This window comes from Fringilla coelebs (assembly GCF_963513975.1).
Source record: "Fringilla coelebs genome assembly, chromosome: 1".
Classification (NCBI taxonomy): domain Eukaryota; kingdom Metazoa; phylum Chordata; class Aves; order Passeriformes; family Fringillidae; genus Fringilla; species Fringilla coelebs.
The window spans coordinates 114,349-134,026 of NC_140028.1; the positions used below are offsets into that span (position 1 = coordinate 114,349).

General features: G+C 54.0%; 1 protein-coding gene across 20 annotated transcripts in view; it reads right to left on the minus strand.

The window, feature by feature from the left end:
* Positions 1-19,678, minus strand: part of SCRIB (scribble planar cell polarity protein) — a 105,326-nt gene that overhangs the window by 46,533 nt on the left and 39,115 nt on the right. For 19 of the 20 annotated variants that reach the window (XM_084217172.1, XM_084217169.1, XM_084217179.1 and 16 more), the window contains exons 16-20: positions 17,931-17,993; positions 5,692-5,781; positions 5,058-5,135; positions 3,362-3,676; positions 2,631-2,711 (exon numbers count right to left, since the gene is read on the minus strand). In XM_084217172.1, coding sequence (XP_084073298.1) covers positions 2,631-2,711; positions 3,362-3,676; positions 5,058-5,135; positions 5,692-5,781; positions 17,931-17,993 — 627 coding nt within the window. The remainder of the gene's footprint in view (positions 1-2,630; positions 2,712-3,361; positions 3,677-5,057; positions 5,136-5,691; positions 5,782-17,930; positions 17,994-19,678) is intronic. The other variant, XM_084217177.1, reaches the window with a different exon arrangement.

Consider the following 19,678-nt stretch of genomic DNA (forward strand, 5'->3'; position numbering starts at 1 on the left):
GAGGGCAGCACCAGGCTGTGCTGCTGCCCTGTGAGCACCACCTGTGCTCAGGTGTGCACCTGTAAGGGTACTGCCCTGTCCTGCCCCTGCGGGCTGGGACCAGCTGTGTCTGCACTGTGCTCCACATCTGGAGTCTGCACTTTCCCCTGCTGATGGCTGCAGCTGGAGCAGGGAAAGCAGCAGCCCTCTGTGCAGGGGAGGATTCCTTGGGTCTTCTGATGGTTGACAAAGGCAACACCCAGCAGAGACTTGGCTCTTTGGTTCTATCACCACATCAAGGCCAAACCTGCTCTTTGAGAGGGAACAAGATGATCTTTGAGGCCCCTTCCAAGCCAAGGTTTGCTCTGACTGTATGACACTGCACACACAGAGCTGCTGCAGCACTCTCATTTCTCACATCCCCTCTGCTGTTTTCCTGCCCCTGAGAGGAGGAGAGTGCTCAGATGGGGTCAGACCAGAAGGGCACAGCAGAGCAGGGACCAGGACACAGGACTCCAGGAGCCAGGGCTGTCTCAAATGTAACAGCCCCTGGAGCATTTCACCAGTAGCTCTCCCCTGCCTGGAATCCTGGTGGCTACCCAGCTTTTGGGGCAGCTAGTTTCCCATGGCCTTTATCTAGCTAGAGAGCACGGCCAGCCATGCAGCATGGCTCTCTGAGTGTCATGGGGAAGGGACAGTGCCTGCCCTTTCCCTGCTCCACATGTTTCTCTGTGTGCCAGGGAATTACATTACCCTGGGCAATCTCTAAGGGATCACACTCCATCATTAGACTCCACGTGTCATCCACCACTATCCTACATCTCCCCACAGTCAATTTTCTTCCCAGTCCCAAAAAAATCAGCTGTTCTTAGCGATTGCTCCCAATCCTGCTGCACCCTCCCTGCTGGGTTCCCATCCCACAGCTCCAGCTCTGCAGCACCCCCCTAGCAGGTCCCTGTCCAGTGTCTTCCCCCCCAAAATGTCCCAAGAGACACAGGAACACAGGGAATGAGTGACAGTCACTGCGGCATGAGGGGTATTGATTCAGGGGAGACCTAGCTGGGCTCTTAAATCCCTGTGCTCAAAGCTCCCCTAAGAAAATCAAAGGAGCAATCCCAGTTCTGCATTGGCAATGGGCCCTGTCCCCAGCGAGGGTCCTCCCCTTCCTCATGCACATAACAGGCAACCTGCACCCTCATCCTACAAACCACGGCATTGTGGAAGATTTCCAATAAAAATGGGCAACTGCTGCTTCCAAAGAGTGTGGGAAGCAGGCTTGGAAGTCCTGGGAGTAATCCTGGGAGTGTTCTCCTGAAAGCTGACATGTTCCTGCACTCCTCAGAGGTGAGCATGGCATCTGAGCTTCAGCTGGTGCTCAGAACCAAACCTCTGTGACAGTCACACACACCTCAGCTCAGGGAACTGAGGGGACCCTGCTGGGGATGTCAGGAATAGTGACCAAACCCCCATGGTCACACACACCTCAGCTCAGGGAACTGAGGGGACCCTGCTGGGGTTGTCAGGAATGACAGCAACGCCTCAGCCACATCAAAATCCAGCAGAGGCCCCAGCTCTGTAATCCCTGAACTCACACATCCCATAAGGAATCCACTGCAAGCTATTACTAGGGAATTAGATCTGCTTTTCCTACGAAGCTGCCCATGGATATATATAGAGCTGCTGAAGCAGGGTGAAGGCAGGTTTGTCTTTTGAATCTGTTCTAAGGTTTTGTGCCTCCTTTTTCCACAGGTTGAGCAAATCAACCCCAATGATGGGCCTCAGTACTGCCTCCATACCATGGAGCATCAAAACATGAGCAAATCCAAAACAATCCAGTCTATCTGGCATTAACCAGGGCCAGGGCTCGATTTTGGGCAGTAGGGAGCACTAGAAGGGAGGGAGAGATGCCATATCAGTTCAAGCTTCCTGCCAAGTGTCAGACCCGGGCCCAAGCTGCACTAAAATGTTGTGCCTGAGCAAATCCAAGCCAGCCCCAGCCCAGGGATAGAGCAGACAGAAGCCAGCACTGACGAGGCTGTATCAGTGCTTACTCACGCCAGTGCCGTGGTAACACGTTCTCTCACCACAGCAGCTGGGCAGAAACCCACCACCAGCACCAGGAGCTGGAGGTTCCCAGAGGCAGCATGCAGCGTGGGAGGAGGGTCAGGAGGCTGAGGAGAGGCTCCCGCAGGAGGGGAGTGAGGACCAGGAGGCAGAGACACAGGTGAGAGCAGTGAGATCCACAGGGACAGCACCGCAGGCTGAGGCCAGAGCTCCACGTGAAGCAGGGAAGCACTGGGGTACCCCTGCCCTGCTCCACCCCATAGCAGCTCCCTCTGCTCCAGCCCAGCCCACTGTGCCCCAAGGGGCTCCCACTCCCTGCAGCTGAGCCCCCCAGGCTCCAGAGGGACCCCAGGCTGGGCAGTGCTGCCGTGTATCCTCCCTCCATGCCATTCCTTGCATAAAGCATTTGGGGAAAGGCAGGTGTAACTGCACCCACCCCCAAACAGGGGAGAACCACCCAAATTAAACGTTCCCCCAAAAGGCTCAGGAGCTGAAGAAAGGACCACCAAAATGCAGCTCCAGCAGCAGAGGAGCAGCCCCTGCATGAGGAGGGCAGGGAGCTCAGCCAGCCCCTCCCTTGCACTCACCGAGATGACTCTGTCTCCGACCCGCAGGATCCCGTCCCGGTGGGCTGCCCCACCCTCTGCAATCCGGGAGATGAAGATGCCCTGCAGCACAGGCAGGAGGGTCAGAGCAGCCCGGGCTGTCCCCCCTGAGCCTGGCTCCACAAACCCAGGCAGGTCCCAGTCCTCTCCCCTGCCCTGCCCCTTCCCATCTGCTCCTCACTCCACACAAACCCTCTGCTCCCAGAGCCCCTGGCAGCAGAGTCCTCCCATGGCCCAGAGCCTGGAATCTGTGCCAAGAGGGCAGCAGTGGGATTAGATGTCACTGGCAGGGATTGGGAGCCCCAGCCACCCTCCTTCTATAAAAAAAGGAGGAGAGGGACTTGGGCACAGGGCCTGGAGTGACAGCACAAGAGGGAATGGCTTTCCACTGCCAGAAGGCAGGGATGGATGGGATACTGGGCAGGAATTGTTCCCTCTGAGGGTGGCTTGGCTCTGGCACAGGGTGCCCAGAGCAGCTGTGGCTGCCCCTGGATGCCTGCAAGTGTTGAAGGCCGTGGTGGGCAGGACTTGGAGCAACCTGGGACAGTGGAATGTGCCCACCACAAGGTGAGGTTTAAGGTCCCTCCAAATGCAAAGCATCCTAGAATTCTATGATTCCCTGACTTTAGAGCATCCGGCCCACCAGCCCAGGGCCAGGCTGCCTTGCTGCACGCCTGGGGATGAGGAGTATGGGGCCCCAGGGTCAGACTGACCGTGTCCCCAGCCCGGTAGGGAGTGGAACCCTTGCCCCCGGCGATGCTGAAGCCCAGCCCCTTCTCGTTGCGCATGAGGCAGGTGGAGAAGCGCTCGGTGTTCGGGGCTGCCTCGGGGCCCTCGGGGAAGCGCAGCCCCCCGCGCCGCTCCCGGGGGCTGTAGTCGTCCTCGGGCCGCAGCGGGGTGACGGTGATGGCGTTCTCGGGCTCCACCATCCGCTCCCGCAGCACCGTCATGGACACCGAGCTGCCCGAGCCCCGCAGCGCCTCCACGGCCACGTGGTGCTCGGCACAGTGCAGGGACACGCCGTTCACCTGGGCAGGGAGAGAGAGAGTGGGAGAGCCCAGCAAACACAGAGCCCCGACCCCACACCTCAGCCCAACCTCACACACAGTGCAGGGACATGCCGTTCACCTGGGCAGGGAGAGAGACAGCGTGCTCTGACACAGAGCCCCAACAAACAGAGCCCTGACCTCACACCCAGCCCAACCTCACACAGTGCAGGGACACGCCGTTTCACCTGGGCAGGGGCAGGGACAGACTGCCGTGAGACAGAGCCCAGCAAACACAGAGCCCTGACAAACACACAGCCTGCCCTGACACAGAGCCCTGACCTCACACCCAGCCCAACCTCACACAGTGCAGGGACATCCCGTTCACCTGGGCAGGGACAGTGACACCCTGCTGTGAGACAGAGCCCAGCAAACCCAGAGTCCTGACCAACACAGAGCCCAGCCTCACACCCAGCCCCAACCTCTTACCCATTGCTCCCTCACATCCAGCCCTAATCTCACATCCCAACCCCAACCACTGCTGCCTGAGGGAACTGGCTCAGCCCCTCACACCCCACCTGGGCCCTGCTCCCACAGGTGTGCCCAGACCTCTGTGAAGTTTTCCCTGCCTTCCCATAGCACCTGCTACCTGTCCCAGGCCAGGCCAACCAAGGAAAGGCCCTTTCAGAGGAATTCCTTTCCCACAGGGAGTCCTGAATTCCCTACACCTGTATCACCCCTATAGGTAACATCCCAGACAGATAACCACCCCCCCCCACAGAGAACCATCTCCACCAACAAAATTCAGCACAATTCAAAACTCAGGTCCCCTTGTTCATCTTCCAGGAGGGACATGCAGTTGCTCACAGCCCTGGAACACCCGGAGCTGTAGTGTGACAGAGCCCTGCATGTCAGTCCCTAGGTGTGGGGGATGTCACAGAGCAGATCATCCCAAGGGCAGCATGAAAGGGAGAACCAGGGGATCAGCCCAGGCAGCCTGGGCTGGATGGGGCTTGGAGCAGCCTGGGCTGGTGGAAGGTGTTCCTGCCCATGGCAGGGGGTGAAATGAGCTTTAAGGTCCCCTCCTACCCAAACAATCCCCATGGCTGGCTCCCTGGGTAAGAAGTTATTTTACAAGGTTCACTTTTGCTCTGCCCAGGTATGTATTCTTGTATTTATTCTCACCTGATATATATATACCAGCTCACTTCAGAGCTGGGCCGGAGCAAATGCAGGAGCTTATAAACCAACAAAAGATTAATGGTAACATGAATTAAACAACCATCTCTGAGCCAAAGGGATTTTGTTTAGCTCTTATACATCTTGGTCTAAAACATGTGTGATGCAAATCCATTTCCAATCACCTCACACCTCCCCCTCCAAGCTATCAGAAGCATTTGCTTTGTCAGGAGTCAGTCCTTACCTCCAGGAGCTTGTCACCAACACGGACCCCTGCCCGAGCTGCAGGACCTTCCTCGGACACGCGGGAAATGAAGATGCCCTGGAAACAAAACCCTCTGTTCTCTGGAGAGCCCATTCCTTACTCCTCTGGAGTGCAGAGACCCCCCCCAGCCCCCCATCTCCAGCCCCTGGCCAGTCCTGAACCCACAATGAGGGGACACGGCAGCTCAGGAGCTGGGAAGAGGGAACAGAAACCCCAAGGTGACAAGAGAGGGATAGGAGCCCCACAGCAGGGCTGCCCCAGGTGAGCCACAAGACCAGGGAATGACACCCCTTAAGCCTCTTCCAGTGGAACTGGCATCACACAATGCAGCTGATGCCACCGGTGGGGAACAGCCCCCCGCCCTGTGCCCCACAGCTGGGGAGGAACGCCCTGCTCCCATGGCTGCTCCAGCTCAGACCCTCCTGGCTCAGGGGCAGGATTCTGCTCCACCCCACCACCATGGCTCATCCCCCATCCTGGTGGGGGCTGCTCCACCCCACCACCCCCACCCTGGGGGCATCCAGGGCTGCTCCCACCTGGCCCCAAAGCTCCCATGGAGGGAGTCCCCAGCAGGAGCTGGCTCAGCAGTGACAGGGACAGGGACAGGCCTTACCTCATCGTCCCCCTTATAGGGTGTGGAGCCCTTGCCCCCCGCGATGCTGATGCCCAGCCCCCCCGTCTGCCGCACGATGGTCAGGGTCAGCTGCAACAGAAGGGACATGGGTCAGGGCACCCAGAGCCAGCCACGGCTTCTTCTCGTGGAAAACAGCACCTCTTGGTCATCTCCTGGCTCTGGGGGGGCTGTGCCACCTCTGGGGGAGTGATGGCACCTGTGGGTGAGCTGTGGCATTCATGCCTCAGAGGCAGCACCCCCACAATGCAGGGAACACACCAATCCCTTCCCACAGCTGAGCCCTGACCCAACAGTCAGCTTGCCCACAGTGGACACAGCAGAGGGGATTGCAGCACAAGGCAAAGTGGGCAGCCAGTTTGGACTGGAACTGGATCACAGGACAGGGACAGCGCTCACACCAGAGTCTGGCTCTGCCATGGGGCTCCCTTTGAGTGTAATTCCAGCAGCCACTGGGGCATTCCAGGTCACCCCAGAGCAGTGCGCAGTGACAAGGATGGCACCTTGTCCAGAAGAGTCTAGATGGACACTTGGCTTTGTTGTATTGATGGAAATCAACACACAACTCCAAAAACCCCATCTGCTCGGCCCAGATGCTCTGCTCCCCTCTGCCCCAGCAGAATCACAGCTGAGCAATCCACAAGTCTTCTCCTTCCTACCTCCCACCTCCACACACCCAACCATGCCCACTGCCAACAGCTGATGTGACTCAGGCTGAAGCTGTTTCTTTCAAGGACACCAGCATGAGCCATTCCCAATGCCACAATCAGGAGAAGGAAGACAGGGAGCACGTGGTAGGATACAGGAAAAGGAACAGGACAGACAGGACTCTCTCAAGGCCAAGGACCAAGGAGCTGGGGAGCTAAGTGACAGAAATGAGCACAGACTCCTCTAGAGAACCAAACTGGCTGTCCTCCATGTCACCTCTTTGGAAACAAAGCCCAGGATGGAGAGAGGCTGCTGCAGAGATGTCAGGTGTGTCAGCTGCACATGGCCACAGCATGGGCAGCAAAGGAAGGAGGAGATCACCTTCCTTAACACTTCCCTTCCAACCCCCTTTCACTTCTGCAATGAAAGAACCAACTGTCTCGTGGAGCTCCATATTCCGCTAAGGTTAAAACAAAAACCAAACCAAAAACCCCCTGCAGGAAATGTGAAACAAGCTGAAGTGCTCTGCTCTGCCAGTTCCTCTGGTGCCCAGCTAACAGCACAGAAGAACGCTCAGGGATCTTCCCAGGGAAATCCCTGCTTCCAGACCTGCCATCACTTCACTGTCTCTGGGGCAGGAGCCAGAAACTGAGTAAAATTTCAAGTTATGGAATACCCAAGTAAGACAGAAATGGGGTAATGAGGAGACAGCACCAAAACAGCCCAACTCAAACCAGCTCCTGACCAGACAATGCTTCTTGCATGGCCATGTCTATTAGGAACTAACTACAAAACCCATGTTTTTTCCATCCAGACTCACTGGACTCTAGAAATGCTCTGAAGACTCACATCTGTACTGTCCAAGGAGTGCTCAGACCATGCTCTCAGGCACATGGGAGGATTTTTGGGGCTGCTCTGTGCAGGGCCACAAGCTGGACTTGATCAGGAAATTATGTAATTCTATGTTCAACACAAAGTTTCTAAGAATGACAGCAAACCAGGGCTTCAGGCAAGAATTACAGAAATTATAGCAAACAAGGGCTTCAAGCAAGGATTACAGGAATTATAGCAAACCAGGGATTCAGGCAGGGATTGCAGGAATGACAGCAAACCAGGGCTTCAGGCAGGGATTGCAGGAATGACAGCAAACCAGGGCTTCAGGCAGGGATTGCAGGAATTATAGCAAACCAGGGATTCAGGCAGGGATTGAAGGAATGACAGCAAACCAGGGCTTCAGGCAGGGATTGCAGACTAAGAGCAGGATCCTGGTGTTTCCCAGGTCTGCTCAGTGCCCACGTCCAATGGACAGGATCATGATTTTGGACAACGATTGAGGACGGGTCTGATGCACTGGTCACAGAAAGTCACTTCCACCTGCATGCAAAGCTGACGCTGTAAACTAACAGAAAGGTATGCCACAAACCCCCTGGATTTCACAAATTCAGCAAACCACTCTAAAAATGTGGGGAAACCTGCCAGAAAAGCCAACTGTCCTAATGGGGAGGAACCTTCTGTCCATCAATGTGAAAAGCAAAATCCCAAGGAGAAAACAGGCCAGATTAAAAATACTGAGGCAACTGCAGCAAAGGAGCTTGAATTAGACATAAATATACGTAGGCTGAAAAGATTTCAAACTCTCAAGAAAATCACACAAAGACCAGTGTGGTGAGATTGGTGGATGTTTGTTTGAGGTCTGTGCAAACAGTAACTGATGTGAACAGGAACCTCAAGAAGAAGGATCTGGATCCAGCAGCCTGGAATGGCCCTTCATGCCGCAACTCAGGCTGTTTCTGGCACTAAACCCTGAAGCTGATTGTTCCCCCAAGCTCCTCTTTCCTAAGGCTGCTCTTGAGCTGCCTGGACTGCCACAAAACCACACTGAAACCACAGCACAGAGCTGCCCCAGCAGGGACAGCTCAGCTCCCTCCTTGCCATTGCTCCTGCCATGGGCTTCACTGGGTATTTTACCCTTCGTGTATTTTCCCCCAAAGGCAGGGATCCACCCAGGGCCATCTCAGATGATCTGATCTGTGCTGCTTCTCCCTGTGCAGAAAGCACAAACCTTCATGGAGAGCACACCACGTTCCCAGTTCCTCAGCAGGGAAGCCCTGCAGGAAAAGCGCTGCAGTGCCAGGGGAAAGTGGGGAAATTGGAAAAGCTGCCACACTCGGAGCTGCCATCCTTAGCCCTGGGATCCCACTGGGAACCCATTCACCATCAGTGGCACCAAACACAACCCAGGGAAGCAGTTCCACACTTTCCCCTTAGTCCTGCCTGTGCCTCTTTGGGGACACACCAAACACCCAGGGTCACCTCAACCCAGTTCTCATGTGGCTTTTGGCCAACTGTCTTTTAACATGGAATGGCTTGGGTGGAATGGACATTAAAGCTCACCCACCCACCCTTCTCTGTTAACAGACTCATGTACTCCTGCAAGAATTCCCAGCTTTCAGCAGTAACTGCACACACCAGAGCTGCTGCACACCTGGACAGACTCCCCTTCAGGTAGCAGCCAGGGACATCTGGGGGCTGCCCAGCAGATTTGGCGCAGTCTGAATTTGCTGCTATGCAACTCATCACTGAGGATTCCTGCAGCCTGCCAGGGGCACGGCAGACACCAACCATGCCATCCCTGGAGGCATTCAAGGAATGACTGGATGTGGCACTCAGGGCTCTGGGCTGCTGACAAGGTGTGGATCAGTCAGAGGTTGAACTTGATGGTCTTAGAGGTCTTTTCTAGCCTAACTAAGTCCGGGATTCTGCTCACCTTGGGTGCACAGAGCTGGGACAGGGAAGAGCAGGAGCTGGAGGCACTCAAGGGACAGAACTGAAGGGACAAAGCTCAGAGCTGCTGTACTTGAGAGCTGCTGAAAAACCAAGTTCTTCCTCCAACCACACCCACAGGAGTGGGGCTCAAGGGCTTCACATCCAGAAGATGGAAAGGCACCAATTTATAAATGGTTGCACATGTGGATGCATGCAGCTGGGGTCAGTTTGGGGCCCTCAGAACCAGAAAGACACTGAGGGCCATCAGCAAATCCAGATCCAGGAACAGAGCTGGAAAAAGGTCTGGAGCACCAGGAACAGCTGAGGCAGCTTGAGGGGGCTCAGCCTGGAGAAGGAGCAGGCTCAGGAGGGACCTTTTCAGTCTCTACAACTCCCTGACAAGAGGGTGGAGCCAGGTGGGGGTCAGGCTCTGCTCCCAGGGAACAAGGGACAGGCAAGGGCAAACAGTCTCAAGTTGTGCCAGAAGTGGTTTAGATGGGATACTGGGAAAATTCCTTCCTGTAAATGGCTGTCCAGCCCTGACAGATTGTTCAGGACAGGGGTGGAGTCCTCATATCTGGAAGTGTTAAAAAAACATGTGGATGTGGCACCTGAGGACAGGCTGAACATGGTGGTGGTGCTGGGTTGATGGCTGCACTTGCTGATCTTACAGGTCTTTTCTAACCTTACTGATTCCCTGACTCTCAGTGTCCAATCCTGGCATTTACATGTCCCAAAAAATTTATTTGAGACTGTCATACTGACCCAGGAAATGAACACTGCAATAAATGATTTGGATTTATGCTGGGACAGACAGAGTCCCTGACTGAGCAGCCAGCAGTGGAAGGATCCCTTTGTCCTGCTGCGGTCTGGGCCCCTCAGCTCCTGTCACTTCGCTCTGACACACGTTCAGTCAGTGCAATATGACACAACACATCAGTTTCTAACTGTCACACTACAGCCTCAAGGTTTAGGCCGGACATTAGGAAGAATTTCTTCCCAGAAAGGGTCACCAGGCATTGGCAGGGGCTGCTCAGGGAGGTGGCAGTCACCATCCCTGGAGGCATTCAAGGAATGACTGGATGTGGCACTCAGGGCTCTGGGCTGCTGACAAGGTGTGGATCAGTCAGAGGTTGAACTCAATGGTCTTAGAGGTCTCTTCTAACCTAACTAAGTCTGGGATTCTGCTCACCTTGGGTGCACAGAGCTGGGACAGGGAAGAGCAGGAGCTGGAGGCACTGATTCACCAGGAAAGATGAGAAGAGCTAAATCTGTCTGGCTTTGGTCAGTGGCAGCTCATGGGGACAAGGAGACAGGCTGAAAATAACAGTGAGCAAAAGGGAGATGGGATTGACTGCTGAGAGCTAAATTAACCCCAGACAGTAGAAAAGGAACACAAAGGAAAAGCAGCCCTGGCAGGAGAGCAGCCCGTGGACATGGGCTGGAGGTTTCCTGGCTCTGATAGGATTCCTTCCTCTGTTCCAGTGGGCTCAGTTCTCAAAGGAAAGGGTATCAGGAGGGCAGAGATGGGGGGCACAGGGCAGGGGAGTTTGAGCACTTCACTGACTTCCCATTGAGCACCTCCACAAAACCAGTGCAAAGCAAAACACAGTGCAAAGCACAGAACCCAAAACGAGACCCTTGACAGCAGCACTAGGAGCAGATGGGACTGGTGACAGCAGCACTGGGCACAGGGACCTGCCACAGCCCCACTGGGACAGCAGCACTGGGAACAGGGACAGGTTCAGGGACCTGCCACAGCTCCTGATCTAGGGACAGGGACCTGCCAAAGCCCCACTGGGGACAGTAGCACTGGGGACAGGGACCTGCTGAGCCCCTGATATGGGGACACAGCACTGGGAACAGGGACAGGGACTGCCACAGCTCCTGATCTAGGGACAGATTCAGGGACCTGCCACAGCTCCTGATCTAGGGCCAGGGACCTGCCAAAGCCCCACTGGGGACAGTAGCACTGGGGACAGGGACCTGCCGGGCCCCTGATAAGGGGACACAGCACTGGGAACAGGGACCTGCCACAGCCCCAGGGAAAAGGGACTCCAGGATGAGTTATTTCATTGGTGAACTACAGAGTGGGACTGGGGACAGCAGCACTGGGGACAGGGACCTGCCACAGCTCCTGATCTAGGGACAGCAGAACAGGGACAGGGACCTGCTATTCTCAGGGTGCTGCTCTGCTCCTGCACATCCCTTCCCCAGGACACTTGAGGACAGTGACCATGTTTCCCAAAGGGAGAAGGAAACCAGGATGCCTTTTTAAAACATGGAATATGGTCACATTTGCAGCATCAATAAAACCCAGGGCTCCTACAGCTACGTGAATATTCACACCCCCATCTGACAGCTGTGTGTGCCAGGGCTGGTAACACACATCCAGATCAGAGTGCTGCTGTGTGTCTATATAAAGGTCTGATTTTATCTTGGGGCATGGAAGAAATGTCTGCAGTGACAACAATCCTTCACTGGGACAAACTCCACAGTGGGGTGCTGAGTCACATCCCTGGCTGGGGGCTGAGAGCCTCACCAAGGCTCCTTCCCCTCAAAGCCCTAGGCCTGTCGAGGCCCCTGGGCTGCTTTGTGATTCTAGGATGAGTTATTTCATTAATGAACTACACAAAATGGGACTCCAGGATGAGTTATTTCATTAATGAACTACACAGAGTGGGACTTAGGAAGCTGGCACTTCCTTCTTATCACAGTTGGGAGCCAGCTTTGTCACAGGCACAGGGATAGAAAAAGAAGGGAATCCTGCAAGGATCTGGCCTGGCCAAACTATGTAATGCAGCAGGACAGGGTCCCCCTGGAAATGAAAACACTCAAATGCTTAAAGAGAAGCAAAAAGCACTGTCCAAAGCTACTAAACTATTTCAGAACCAGAAACTGGACAAAAACCTACACCCGAGTTCAGCTGGAACAGGCAACAACATTCCATTTCATCTCTTCAGGAGCACAGAATTTTTATTCCTGTTCTTACTGATCCTACTTGTGCGGGGAAATCCTTGGAGCAGTCATTTCTCTCCACTATATTTTCCCCTATAAAACTCAACTGGAGACTCTCCTCAGCCCAGCAGTTTCAGACTGTCCTAAAGTCCTTTTAACCATCATTTAATACACAATTAAAAGGCTATAAAGACTGAGGAGTTTACAAGTCTCCTAAAACCTACTTCAACACTGTGCTGCTAAGGGCAGGCCTTGCAGAAGGAGACCATTTATCCAAGGAGCAGTGGAATACATGGAAAACTTCCATGAAACCTGGCATCACCTGCCTCAGAACCAACAGGCAGACACATCTCTTAGTGCACCTTGTTTGGAGGCCAAGCCTCCCCAAGTCCTGAAGGATACAGGAAGAAAAGCTAAAGGTGTAATAAAGGTAAGAACAAAGAGAAATTCCCATGCAGGAGCAGGAACTGCCATATCTGAAATGGAAAAAGAAGTACGGAATTTAGTGGACCAAGGTCTGGATACACTCTCTCATGTTGCCTATAGTCACCAAACCTGAGCTCAAGGAGATCAGGTGAAAGAAAAGGCAGGGAATAAATGGAAATCCCTCTTACCAGAAAAATTTGGTTTCTCTAATCCAGCAAAAGGAAGGCTGGAAGAAGTCAGGACTGGTCTCCATTACACCAAAGACAATTACACCAAAGACAAGCAGGCAATGGGTCAGCCAGCAGGGAAGAGATTGCACAAGATAAACTACAATGAAAACAATGACCTAACAAATGACAGATTAATAGTAAATTTTCATATCCCTCTAAAAGCAGAAATATGGAGAAGTTTTGGGGTTCTCCCTGGAGGAGGGATCTGTGTGTGTGCACATACTGCTAACAAGATGAAACAAGCTGTATTTAATAAAAAGTTTGACTGACTTATTAACCAGAGCACAGTGTTGGGTTGCCAGTCCTGGGAAGAGATTTGACTTCAGCACTTCCTCCTAAATCATGTTATCTTCCCTGCAAACTTAGCTTTGCTGCTCCTGAGCTGAGCACAGCCCTTTTTCAGCTAAACTCTCTCTTCCAGCCTGTCCCAGTCTGGCCAGCGCCCAGCTGGGGATTGTTTCCCACTGCAGTGTCTTGGAAGTGGCTGGGAGCTCCTGCTCTCCTCCAGTGACAGTCAGAGCACGCTGCAGCAAACAGGGACCAGTCTTAAGGCAGGTAAATGCCTCAGCCCCTGTGATTTCTGCAGGGTTTATTGTAACGCCTTGTACATAACCCTGGCCCCAAGCAGCAAAGCCCACTGTCTGTTACACACAGGGCACCTGCCTAGTGCAGAAGGGAGAACTGGATTTGCTGTAGCATTGTGTTTAAATGTGCAATTTTCACTCCATCAGTCCCTTTTCTGCTGCTTTCTGCTCTCTCTGTGAAAGCCAACAAGACAATTGCGTGGCAGAGCAGAACCAAAATGATTCTGCCCCACTCTGGAGCAGGCAAAGGGAACTGCATTTGTGTGAGAATCATTGCACAGTTTGCTCCTTGGTCCCCAGAGAACTCTGGATCAGACAAAACTTGCAGCTGAGCAGGGATCAGCAATGAGGAACAAGCAGCAGCCACATAAAACAATCCTCAATCTCTGACACTTCGTGGGTGACTCATGCCCCAGTTGTGCCTTGACACAGGTCCATGGGTGGGGTACATTTACAGGAAGAGATCACAAACCCACCTGAGGTCACAAACCCACCTGGAGGGCACAAACCCACCTCCAAAGCAGAAGGTCACAGCCTGGAAAGGTAGCAGAACACTGGCCTCAGGTGTCCAGAGAAACTGTGGCTGCCCCATCCCTACAAGTGTTTGAAGCCAGGTTGGACAGGGCAGGGACCAAGCTGGGATAGTGGAAGGTGCCCCAGCCCATGGGAGGGGGTGGCACTGTGTGACATTTAAAAGGTCCCTTCTAATCCTTTCTATGATTCCATAAAAAACACTGAGGATGCATTCAACCCAGTAGGAAAAGGTCACAAAAACACTTTCACGGCAATAAATTAAAAGCCAGACAAATTAAAGGAGAAAATATGGCACATTTTTCTCTGCTCAATAGGAACTTTGATCATCTTAAAAATTAAGATAAATGAGAGTGTTGTAGCTTTTTTTTTTAACATCAAAAAGAGTCCACTGTAATATTCCAGTCAAGCCAGGTGAGCAAACACAGGTGATGTCACCTCTCCTGCACTACACAGAGGTTTATTCAACTTTACTGGGTTTAAAATTTATGGGTCACATTGTGAGAAAATCAAATTTGCTACGTAAGAATTCCAAGACAATGCCCTGATACAACACACACTCACCCCATAAATGCAAAACCAGAGCAAGGGGAAGAGCTCCACATGTATGGCCAAGCAGAGGGCCAGGATGGCTCCCAGCACATCCCAGTCCATATGCTGGTCTTTCCACAGCTGAGTCCTGAGCTCAGGATGGCTCCCAGCACATCCCAGTCCATATGCTGGTCTTTCCACAGCTGAGTCCTGAGCTCAGGATGGCTCCCAGCACATCCCAGTGCTCCCCGGTCCCTGTGCTGGTGTTCCAGATTGCAAGGCAAGATGTATTATTCTATTGCCATCTGTATGGCAGTTGTCTGGTGTCAAGCAGGCAATGCTCCTTATCTCTCTTCATGAGTGATCATAATCAACAGGGGGCATCTGCTGATAAGGGGCTATTGAATGTCACCACATGACTGATAAGAACTATAGCATCCCATTGTGAGATGCTCCACCCAGAGGGAGGAGCCAAGCAGTGCCATGCAGATATAACCTGCAAGGTTCTGACACCAAGACAGCCTTTGCTCCACTGGACTCCCCAGAGGAACAGCAGCTGCTTCTACTTCCACGGATCTGCGGAGGAAGAATTCACCCCTTTCCTACAAGACTCCCCTGCTCCAACAGAACCACGCCTGACACTCCAGGAGGACTGCAGCCCTTTTCCAACTGGACTGCTACCAACACCCTGACCCACAGGGTGTCAGGTTGTGTTCTGACTCTGACAGTGTTGTTCTCGTGTATTGCATTGTTGTATTTTATTTTTTTTCTTTTATATTTTTTCCTTTCCCTATTAAAGAACTGTCATTTCCTGCTCCCATGTTTTTTGCCTGAGAGCCCCTTATTCATACCAATTCGGAGGGATGGGGAGGGTTTGCATTCTCCATTTCAGGGGAGGCTCCTGTCTACTTTAACAGGCACCTGTCTTTCCAAACCAAGACAGCTGGCCTTTCCACAGCTGAGTCCTGAGCTCAGGATGGCTCCCAGCACATCCCAGCGCTCCTCACTACTGATGGAGCCTTTCCAAAACTGAACCCTTTGACCACAAGATGCTCCAGGACCAGGCTGTGCTGTCACACCTGCTGCTGGCAAATCGTAGCTGGTGCCAGGCTTTAGGCTGGCATTCCAACACAAACAGTGACATTCCTGAGTAGTTTCCACAGGATCAGGCTCCTTCCCTGTCTGCAGAGCAAAAGGATGTGACACCTGAGCAGCAGCAGCAGCAAACAAGACATCCACCACCTTTGGAAATCTCCTCTCCTTCCCAGGGAGTGGAATGGCAGCTCCTTCTGTCCCTGGGCAGAGTGAGAGACACAATCCTGTCCATGCAGCAGAAGCTTTGGCAGGAATCCTGTCCATACCCCCCAGCAGCAGAAGCTCTGGCAGCAGACAGCCCTCTGCAGCTCCTGGACCTGCAGGGGCTCTGCAGGATGTGGGTTAAGGCTGGGCACACCCTAGGATGTGGATGGCACCAGCCTTTGCTACAGCAGAGCAGCCTCGGGCACTGAAACACATTTTGGACCTCCTTCCAGTGTTCTGCAACCTTGGGACCCCCCATCTACTGTTCTGCAACCTGCCCAGCAGGGGGGCAGGCCATTCCATCAGAACCACCTGAAAACAGAGGTCAGTCTAACCTCAAACAGGTACTCAACATGCTTCTTTCCTCCTCTCAGAGCCTCTCTACACCCCAGCACAGCCACTCTGCCAGCCAGGGGGGGATGGAGACCAAACCCTGGCACAGAGGCAGCCCTGGAACCCAGATATCCACCACAGGGTATCCCAGACTTTAACAGAGTTATTTGCTGCTCCAGAGGGTATCCCACACTCTAACAAAGTTATTCCTCTGCCGCAGCAGAGCCCCCTTGGCACGAAAAGCAGCTCTGGGTGTGCCCCACACTGGGGCTGGCACAAGCTGGCTGTGTCTCTCCAGTTCTGCTACAACAAGATCAGTCTCCAGCTCACAACCATGTTCAGGGATAAGGAACACAGTCAGGAATCAGCAGTCCCTCTTCTCCCCGGGCTGTACTACATTATGTAAGGAATGCGACAGCAGTATCATGAACTTCAAACCCTGCTGCTCAAGAGCTCCAGGCTCTCTGCTCTGCTCAGCTCCACCATCCCGTGATTCTTCTCAAGGAACCATCCCTGAAGCAGCAGGCAGATGCCATTTGGAAGTGTTCAAGGACAGGTTGGCCAGGTTTGCAGACACCTGGTCTGTGCAAAGTTCCTTGCTGAGCACTCCCCAGAGCTGCACGACAATCAAGTATTCCCAACAACTTCCCAAAGCTGGTCTGCTCTTGGGTGACTCCAGCTACCACCACCAGTCTGGGAGATCTCCAGCTCCTTGTGAGCTGCACAGCCACGTTTTCTTCAGTATGGGAACACATCTGTGCAAAGAGGACTGTGCTGAGGGGACTCCAGAGCCAGCCTGGGGCCTCACACCAGCCACACCCAGGAATCACAGAACCACTGAGGCTGGAAAAGACCTCCAGGATCACAAGATTACTCAGAAAAGAAATGCAAGAAATACTAGTGCGCTTTTCAGGGACCTAGAGATGGAGAAAGATGGAGAAATCTTCAGGCTCCACTAACAGGGGACCACATCTGAGCCAGTTCATGTTCTGCCTGCGTGGAAAGGATTTGTCACCTTGCTCCTGGAAAACCTTACTCCAAAACCAAGAAAAATCTGTTTCACACCTGAGGGAACAGCAGAGCCAAGTTTTCAGAGACACCCTGGCCAGTGCTCCCAGGCAGCACACAGCTCTGGGGCCCTGTACTGCCTGTCCTAGAGGAGAAATCCCCATGCAGGGATGCTGTTCCTGCCTCTCCTCAGTGGCAGCAGCACTCTGCTTCCAGCAGCTCCTGGGAAACCTGCCTGCAGAAAGGTGCTGACCCATGGGTCAGGCACTGAAAACCTGGAGACACAGCCAGAGGATGAGCAGGCAGGCAGCCACAGGATTTTAACCCTGAGCACCCCCACCATCCCCATGTCAGGTCTCTCAGATATCACCTGTCCCTTTCTGACACCTCATGCTGCATGTTAAACCTTGAAGGGATTTGGGGGAGGCTGCAGGAGATGCACAAATTGGCTCCAGTCCTTTCCCCAGGCAGGGGCACAGTGCCCTGAGTGAGATCCTCCTCCTTTTATCAATGGGTCAGTACCCAGCAGAATCAGCTGATTCTTGATGTCCCTCGTCTGTGCTCCACCAGGGTTACCCACACGACCAGAAATATCCATTTGTACAACCCCACTTCTCCATAAACACAGAGCAAATAGGAACTGAACTTCCCACCTCAGCCCCTTTGGTTTCTACATCATTTCCAGCTCACTCCTGCTCTGCAGCAGCCACTCTCACCTCAAGGATGGGAAAAGAGGAAAAGGGGAAAGCAAGGAGGAAACAATCATCGTGTTTGTGATCAGCCAGGTCCAGAAGCCACTTGACCCAGAGAGATCAGAGTCCCCCTACAACAACGGGTGAGGCTGGGAAGCAAATCAAGCAGGCTGGATGATTTTTGGCAGAGAGAGAACAGTAGGAATGGTACAGACCTCTTCCTCCTCAATGCGAGCAGGTTCAATCAGCAGATTATTGGCTTGATCAAACGACACCCCCTGTTAGGACAGGAACCAGCAAAGAGGCATGCGGATTAGTGGAGCATCAACCAAACCCGCCACCACGACCACCACCACCACCCAACACACGCACTGGGCCGGAGCTGGGCCGGCTCCCGAGTCGCTGCTGAGCTCAGGAGCTCTGGGGTCACTGCTCAGCTCCAGAGCTCCTGGGGCTGATCCAGCTCCCAGAGTCACTGCCGAGCGCCAGAGCTCCCGGGGTCACTGCTGAGCTTCAGAGCTCCTGGGGCAGATCCAGCTCCCAGAGTCACTGCCGAGCTCCAGAGCTCCTGGGGCAGATCCAGCTCCCAGAGTCACTGCTGAGCTCCAGAGCTCCCAGGGTCACTGCTGAGCTCCAGAGCTCCTGGGGCAGATCCAGCTCCCAGAGTCACTGCTCAGCTCCAGAGCTCCTGGGGCAGATCCAGCTCCCAGAGTCACTGCTGAGCTCCAGAGCTCCCAGGGTCACTGCTGAGCTCCAGAGCTCCTGGGGCTGATCCAGCTCCCAGAGTCACTGCTGAGCTCCAGAGCTCCTGGGGCTGATCCAGCTCCCAGAGTCACTGCTGAGTTCCAGAGCTCCCGGGGTCACTGCTGAGCTCCAGAGCTAGGGAGCTGATCCAGCTCCCAGAGTCACTGCTGAGCTCCAGAGCTCCTGGGGCTGATCCAGCTCCCAGAGTCACTGCTGAGCTCCAGAGCTAGGGAGCTGATATCCAGCTCCCAGAGTCACTGCTGAGCTCCAGAGCTCCTGGGGCTGATCCAGCTCCCAGAGTCACTGCTGAGCTCCAGAGCTAGGGAGCTGATTCAGCTCCCAGAGGAGTCACTGCTGAGCTCTGGAACTCCCAGAGGAGTCACTGCACAGCTCAGGAGCTCCTGGGGTCACTGCTGAGCTCCAAGAGCTCCTGGAGGAGTCACAGCTGACCCTCCAGAGCTCCACAGCCAAGCCCCCTCACAGCACAGCTCTAGAGCTGATCCCTCAGCCCCAGAGCAGCCCCCAGTCCTGCTCAGCACTCCCGCAGGGCTGCTCATGGGCTCCCCGAGTGCCAAGTGCCAGCACACTCCTGCCAAGGAGCACCCCTAAGGCCAGGCTTTGTCCATGCTGGAACCCTGAGGGTCACCACTAGCTGACTTCATCCCCTCCACACCAGGTCACTCTGGGAAGAGGAAGGGTTAAACACAGGAGGAAGCACCAAGGAGCCTGTGGTGCCACAAGCTGCTGCACAGGAACGAGCAGTCCCAAACACAACTGCAGTCCCAAACACAGCTGCAAAAAAGCACTCCCAAACACAACTGCAGTCCCAAACACAACTGCACCAATCCTTTTCTCTGGTGAAAAAGCACACCATGGCAGGCACCTGGGATCTTGCTCTCAAGTGCAGGAAACCTCAGGATTTCTTCTGAAAACCAAGTGTCCTTGCAACAAAACCCTCTGGTTTAGGCTTCAGCCTCCTGCACAGCCTGGGCTGCCTCCTCCCTAGTGTACCTCTTGCACAAGCCTCCCTGCCCAGGGACACTGCTCCCTGCAACCATCCCCACTGCTGGCACACAGCCCACAAATGTCTTCATGGAGCGGGCATCCAACCCACCCCAACTCAGCGCAGGGAGCTGAGCCCCAGGCAGAGGCTTAGCTGGCAGCCAGGGTAATTTCTGACAGGCTCCCCGCCCTGAGCAGGCACCACAGGCTCTGCAGT